This window comes from Antrostomus carolinensis, unplaced genomic scaffold (genome assembly GCF_000700745.2).
Source record: "Antrostomus carolinensis isolate BGI_N321 unplaced genomic scaffold, ASM70074v2 scaffold12761, whole genome shotgun sequence".
Taxonomy (NCBI): domain Eukaryota; kingdom Metazoa; phylum Chordata; class Aves; order Caprimulgiformes; family Caprimulgidae; genus Antrostomus; species Antrostomus carolinensis.
This window is the reverse complement of record NW_010292058.1, coordinates 17944-25485: the sequence shown is the minus strand read 5'-3', so window position 1 is coordinate 25485 and position 7542 is coordinate 17944. Positions and strand designations below refer to the sequence as shown.

The window sequence follows — 7542 nt, the reverse complement described above, 5'->3', positions numbered from 1 at the left end:
TGCTGAACCTTGGATCCTCCAGCTATCCCAAGTTATAAGCTTGACAAGACAATATGACTTTGAAGAGACTGAGATGGTAAAATAACAGAATTTCATTCTGCTCCTCTTACAAAATATTGGTCATATGTATGAAATCTGTGCTGGGCTTGCAAACTGGCACTCCACCTACCTGCCTATCTGTATTGCCACATCTGGAAAAGGCCAACTTAGTTTAGGTACAAACAGCCAGTAAAAGCCACCAGTGTTGGAACTACACCTAATAACTGCTCTCTGTTGTTATAACTTAATTAACTTTTCCTTTTTCAAACTCCTGTGTAGTCCAGCGATCAATCAACCAGAGATAATATTTAAATATTAAAATACCAAGATGTATTTTTGAACACAATACAAGAACAGGAGTGGTGAAGAATGTCCGCATCTCAGTTATAAATCACTCTTCTTCCCTGAAGTAAGTCTGCAGTATGGCAGGCCCTAAGTGTAAACTACCTTCAAAATAATATAGCCCAAAGAGAAATTAGCCCATTAAAAAGACATTTTTGTCTTGTATTGCAAGAAAGCAGTGTCACAGTGCCAGCCAGGTTTTATTTGGATTTCAGTAGCATTTTGCTTTCTGCCTTTTATCCAGCAGAGGGAGAACACTGAACAGGGCATACGTGTGTGGACGTGCATAGATACTCTGAAGCTTCCACTGCCTGCAATGCCAGTCAAGGAAGGTCTTATTTTTCTCCCTTGTGAATTTGCCGCATCATTAGGTGGCAAGAGACAAAGATCATCTTGCTTTTTGTACTCACAAAGCAGCATCTGTGATAGGATTCTAATAGGACTTCGGGGCTCCATCGTAAAACAACAAACAAGAGTTACTTAAAGGGCAGATGACAAGAAAAGGGATATAAAATAGTATTACTTTTCAGTAAGCACATATCAGTAAAACTACATATTTTACAGTGACTCCAGAAAATATTTTGCTTCCTTGTAATTTAGCAATTTAAAGGGTTGCTGGGAGTAGAGAAAAAGAGAAAACATCTAAAAACCTTGTCAAACAGTACCGTGACACTTATTCCCAAGCCGTTATCTTTTTTGGCTAGCTCAACCTCAAAGATATCTCCAGGTTTAAGAAGTGTTGTAGTAACCTTTTTACAATTCATTTTGTTTGCTGTATTCGCTGAGGAAGATTCCTTTATTAAAAAAAAAGAGAAAGAAACAAACAAAACAGAGAGAGAACATTTGCCATTAGAACAGAAGTTTACAGCTAATACCCTAAAGGGTGTGTTTTTGAGTCAGATGCAGCCAAAAGGAATCCACATGGCAAAGTACCAATTAGTAAGACTCGTAAAGCTCATTGCTTTAACTCTTCCAATGCTGCCATTGAACAGGTTTAGCACAGAAATATGCTCAGCCTTCAGCAGCTGAGTCTTTATTGTCAAAGTGAGTTGGTCACAGAACACAAACTGTAGTACTTCAGTATTACAGCAGCCTGGGGGCTGTTGGATTAATTTGCAGGAGCTGCCACAACTTTGTTGAATAACCTCCTCCATCAGCTGAAAAGAGGAAATCTCTGCAAGTTAATTTGTAATTTGTAATACTTGCCACTGGGTACTTTTGGAAAGGTAAAGCAGCAAGCTGTCTCTGTTCAGAGCACAGCTCACTGCTGAACTTCACTGTAAACACAATCTGTAGTGAGACATGCCCACCTCGTGACACTGAAAAGCTGGGAAGATGTTTCAAGTCACAGGACTGATTTTCTCCATTTATTTTGAACAAAATCACCAAACTATTAGAAATTAGCTATTAGCATTTGCCATTAGAAGGATAAGCTGCAGGTTAGACTGTCCTTCCCCCACATCCTTTCACATTAGCCACACCCACAGTCAGCTATTTCATTACCACTATTATACTGATGGGAAATATTCATATGAAATACACTATGCCTTTTTAGCTGGCTGTTGCTCCTGACTGCTGGAATAAGTTGCTTCATCCATGTCAGAATCCCCTCGGTCAGAATATTCCACAGACTCCACTACCCCAGGCCTTTTATTTTTTGCTCGAGTGCTGTCAGATGAAGATTTTCTCTTCTCAGTCATTTTAGAAAGCCCAGACTGGGAATCACTGTAATGCTGAGGATCCTGCTGGGCTCTACCACTTGCACGTTTGCCAAAGAAGCTGGTTGTCTGGCTCTGAGACAGGCTGGCGCTTTCGGTTCTGGAATCCTGGGAGCTCACGCTTCCATCCCGCTTTCCTCCTGACAAACCAGACAAACTCCCCGAAACAGGCCTCTGGTGACCACGGGACTGGTTGTGTTCTTCTGAAGAGGACTCTGCCTCATTGTCCTGCACTGAAGATGGCCTCCTTAAATAACCCCTGGTTCCATTACTGATGTGTGCAGCGTTAGACGACGCTGAAAACCAGGAGACAAGACAGTCATCAGTAGCTGGTAACATCTTATCTGCAGCATGACACAAACTGCTCAGCTTACACCCACAGAAGGTTTTACCCACTCGTATTAAGCAGACCACTTCCTGTTCACCATGCAACCTGTATGTCCTCACCAAATATTACCATAACACACTTCCTTCAGTCTCAGAACACATTTTCAAGCATATACGAGCTGGGGTTACTTACAGAAGGTCAGGGTGATGTTTTATGGTTTATGGTTTATCTTAGTTGATTAGATCAGTAATTTTAAAGAAACACAGAAAGTACTTTACAAAAGGTGTCAGAGAAGGTAGAGTGCTCAAATTCAAAGAACTCCTTAATAATAAGGACTATTTCTCTCTCCATACCTTTGGCTAGCTTGTCCTTGGGCTGAGAGATAACAAGTGTCACATCTTCAGGTGCATTCTCCAAAATTTCTAATGCTGCATGGTGGCTCACACCTTCTAAACTTGTGCTATTTACGGATATCAGTCGGTGTCCTGCATAAAAGGGTTTGTTTAGAGACATTTACAATTTTATCCATCTGTAAGAATGTGGAGTACAGGTCTGAAAAATCTCTACAAAATGCATGGATTAAAAATGACTAGAATTCAAGTGATGCTGGAATAAGGAACCCTAATCAGAAAAAGAGGGCAAAAAGAAAAAGAGGGCAAAAGGAAAAAGAGGGCAAAAAGAAAAAGAGGGCAAAAAGAAAAAGAGGGCAAAAAGAAAAAGAGGGCAAAAAGAAAAAGAGGGCAAAAAGAAAAAGAGGGCAAAAAGAAAAAGAGGGCAAAAAGAAAAAGAGGGCAAAAAGAAAAAGAGGGCAAAAAGAAAAAGAGGGCAAAAAGAAAAAGAGGGCAAAAAGAAAAAGAGGGCAAAAAGAAAAAGAGGGCAAAAAGAAAAAGAGGGCAAAAAGAAAAAGAGGGCAAAAAGAAAAAGAGGGCAAAAAGAAAAAGAGGGCAAAAAGAAAAAGAGGGCAAAAAGAAAAAGAGGGCAAAAAGAAAAAGAGGGCAAAAAGAAAAAGAGGGCAAAAAGAAAAAGAGGGCAAAAAGAAAAAGAGGGCAAAAAACCCCACAAAACCTAAGACAAACCACAAGAACTAGTATGAATATTTCCTCTTTTTAAACCTGTCAAACCTTTCCATGATTTCTACCTCCTCTTCTGCTGTAAGACAAATGGATGCAAAAGCAAAAATCAAAAAATCAAATAAGCAAAGTGCAGTTCAGTTCAAGGCACAGACTAAAATGAAAAGGAAAAAAAAAAAGGCAGATATTCAATAAAACAAATTTCCTCTTTTTTTTTTTTTCTTTTTCTACTGTAGTAGCCATATGGTTACATTCACTTTTTCCAAAATCAAAGTGTGGATTTGGAGTTTAAAAAAAATTGAAATTACAAAACAACTATAGAGAGATAATAGCAAATAAAGCTCTTATCTTTATACCTAAGTTACTTTTCCTGCTACTTCAAGCTTTATCATTTTTACTTGGATTCAAATGATTTTTGTTTTTGTATAGTTTAACAAAGAAGTATCACCAGTTGCCAGAAGTTAACTGAAGGTCAGCATTTGTAAAGGTCTGACACCCACAGCCACAGATGGAAACACTACCATGTATGTGTTTGGCCTTTTCTTTCACCTATACACCTCTTCTTATTTACACTATTCACCTGGTTTTAGAGTTCCTTCCAAATCAGCTGGCCCTCCAGGAATAACTGAATGAATAAAAATTCCCAGGTCGAGCTTCCCCGTCTTCTCTCCGCCGACTATTTGAAAGCCTATTAGAAAAGGCCCAAAGCAAGTGAAAAATGTCAGTGATTACAGTGTAACTTAACACAATACAAGTTCATATTTCAGAACAAACAAAAACTTACTCATTCTAATAAATGTAAAGTCAAAGAAAACTATATATCTCCAAGAAGGCTATGTGAAAGTATATGGTAAAGCTTTTTTTGATTAAGCTTTATTGTATTCTGGTTTTAAGCAAGTGATTCAGACTTTGTCTAGCTGGCTTCTCAGAAAACTCCAGCAAAGGCTACAGAAAACAACTGTGGCAAGAGAAATACACAAACAGATGACTTTAAATGTACATTCACTGACCAGATTAAATTTATTTTCTCTTACTTAAAAATTTCTGTTTTTTTCTGCTGTTAGATGCTTCACTTAAATGTTTGATTGTGGTCTTAAGAACTGAGTTTTTCAACTCCTATTTTTCTTTTGAGGCTGCGAATCTATTTCTGCTAATTCTACCAGGTAAACCTGGGAAGGATGTTCAAGACGAAAAAAAAAGAAAACAGAAGATATCAGGTCTTCTCTATTCTAGCTAAAACAGCAAATTCCCACAGGCTGACTGGGGAAGAAAGAGAAGAAACAATACATTTCATATGAATTTCTTTCCTTTATGGTCAACTCAAGTTACTGTGCAGGGTAAAAACTAAGTATTATTATCTTGCAGGCTTCTTCCCCTCTTCAAACTTACACAACAGTGCTATTTTGAATGACAGACAGAACATTGACCTTCAGGACACTTTGGAGAGCCTCCCTAACACCAAACTATTCATTACTCATACAGGGAAAAACTATGTGGGTTTATGAAAAAACTCAGCAGTAGAAGAAGGAACAGAATGCAAATATCTCATCTTCCATGCTCCTTAAACCTCAAATCAGTGTTCCATCTGATTATATTATAAGAGCAAGAAAAACACTCCACAATTAGTTCATAATGGCTTTATAATGTCTTTTTTTATTGTTGTTTAAAGCCTTAAAGTCGACACAGGTGTGATTTGTCCACATAGACATGTACCTGAACACAGAGATAAGCTTTAAAGGTCAACTTTTACGATGACTAGCTCACAATATAAATATTATCCTAACTTATAATATGGAAAGACTGAGAAACAGACTTGCTTAACATCATTTAACAAATCAGTAGCAGGTGCTATCAAGTCAGTCCAGGATTCAGCATTTTAAATGCCTTTGAAACCCAGCTCCTGTGTGCACTGCTTTCCTAAATCCTACAGTAACCAGAAAACTTTATTTTGTTTTTGGCTTCTAGGAACACACATGACAACAACAATTTTAAAGCCACTTACCCAAGCCAAATTTTTCATCCTTTTTCAAGTTCACCAAAGTGATCTCTCTTTCTGGTGAGGCAACTCTGTTCTGTGTTGTTTGCAGAGAGTCAACTGAAAAGCCAACATTTCATGATCAGACACTACCTGAATGCTTCCCTTCAGGTGTACCTTGAAGTTCCTTCCATTAAAAAAGACTACTTCTCTGATAACCTGAAAACCTGTTCTGAACTAGTGGGTCCAACTTTCATCTTCCAAGCCAGTCCAAATAAAAAAAGAAACAGGCAGCACTGTTGTAACTCAATCTTCAATCCCATCTTCAGCAGTTAAAAATCTTTTATTCTTCCTAAGAAAAGCACCTAGCATAGTATCTTGGAATCATAACACAACTGAGCCCTAGAATCTTCAGATTTATTAGTCTCAGTTCAGCAAAGTACTTAGATCTGTGTTTACGTGCCTTGCTCAGCTAGGCAGGGTGTAAGTACATCAGTAAAAGTGGAACTGAGGCTTTTTATATGAAGTTACTAAAAGATTGCATGAGTTCTCTTAATAGTGGTCCTTCATTAAAAAAACAGTATTAGAAACATTACTAAAATCTATCTTCTTTACATTTATTTCCTCATTTGCAACTCCACAGGCTGCTGATTCTGCCTCTTCCAAAATCTGGACACCCTCATGACAGATCTATGTGATTCCTGAGAGTTCCCAACAGGCTGAACTAGACACAGGCACCTGAGAGACAGAAGGAATTTCATTTGGGAAAAAAGAAAAAAAAATAAATCTCCTGAAAATTCAGGAAATGCCAACATACTGTAAGTCTGAACTAATGAACTTGCTACCTAGAGAAGATTTAACTCGTTTAGTCTGGAGTGCCTGGCCTACTTTTGCCCTAAGTGGAACATGCAAGAGAGCATGACAGACTGCACCACCTGGAGAAAGAGTTTTTTCTCCCACAAAACAAAGTCAAACCTAAAGAGTAAAAGAACTAAAAAGAAAACACAGTCTTCTCGGGCTCTACAAAACCAGTAACCTCACAAGTGAGGGAAATGAGCTCTGAAGCACATGGCATGTTAGGTAACAGCACCCTTCACGTCTCAAACTAAACAGACACTATTCATATTTGAAAAATATTATACATACATTTCAAAATCTTCCCCAAGAAACAACCCAAAAGAAATATTAGGAGTTGTGTTTAGGAAAATGTCCTATCCAACTAAATGGAAGAGGCATTTGATATAACAATAGTGAAAAAATGGGACAGGTGGAACAGTGAAGCATTTGACAAGTGCCTCACAAACTGACTGAATTCATTCCATAAGCATATTATTTATCAACTTACTGCTCTCCTTTAACAGCGTTGATGATGGAAGATTTCCTGAAGTATTCACGCTAATGCCTGCAACATGAATAGAAATATTAGATTTATTTTATTTATTTATTTTTTTAAATATGAAAGCTACCAAGAAGTATTTCAGACTCTACACAGTACACATAAGCTCATCCACAATATCAGATTACTTATTTTAAAAATGAATAAACACAAAAGCAGTTTTAGGTTAGCAAATCCAAATTACTCATGTACTTTGGTTTTAGTTCAAGGTTCAGACAGATGGTAGCTCATGCAAAGGTAAAGAATTAAAGAAAGGACAGAAGTTTGGCCTTTACAACTACTGTTAACTTCAGATAAAATTAATGGATCTTTAAGGAACTAATTAGAAGGCTAAATTTTCTAACAGGATTGAATGAATATGCCTAATCTAATAAATCAACACAACAGGAGTCTTGTAAGGTTTTGCACAGTAACAAATAAGCTGCTGCACTAACAAGTGATTTGAACCAAGTATTTCTATTTAAGTTGGTCTGCATATAGAATCATATTTTCTTTGGAATGATCAATACCCAGCAAACATGACCATACTTTAAAGAGGGGAAAATAATAAATGTACTAAGTTACGAAAGTAAATGAGGTAAGGTAATAATTCAAGCTTCCTAGCAAAGTAGTCCCAGCCTTTTCCAAACCTCTGAACCCTACAGTTTCAGCTGATGAGTTTCATCAAAGAATGT

General features: G+C 37.5%; 1 protein-coding gene across 1 annotated transcript in view; it reads right to left on the bottom strand.

Moving 5' to 3' along the window:
* Positions 1 to 7542, bottom strand: part of PTPN13 (protein tyrosine phosphatase non-receptor type 13) — a gene marked incomplete at both ends in the record, with an annotated part of 33769 nt that overhangs the window by 11948 nt on the left and 14279 nt on the right. The window contains 6 exons of the mRNA XM_010176816.1: positions 1032 to 1175; positions 1929 to 2395; positions 2781 to 2912; positions 4078 to 4185; positions 5500 to 5592; positions 6818 to 6874. Of these exons, the coding sequence (XP_010175118.1) occupies positions 1032 to 1175; positions 1929 to 2395; positions 2781 to 2912; positions 4078 to 4185; positions 5500 to 5592; positions 6818 to 6874 (1001 nt within the window). The remainder of the gene's footprint in view (positions 1 to 1031; positions 1176 to 1928; positions 2396 to 2780; positions 2913 to 4077; positions 4186 to 5499; positions 5593 to 6817; positions 6875 to 7542) is intronic.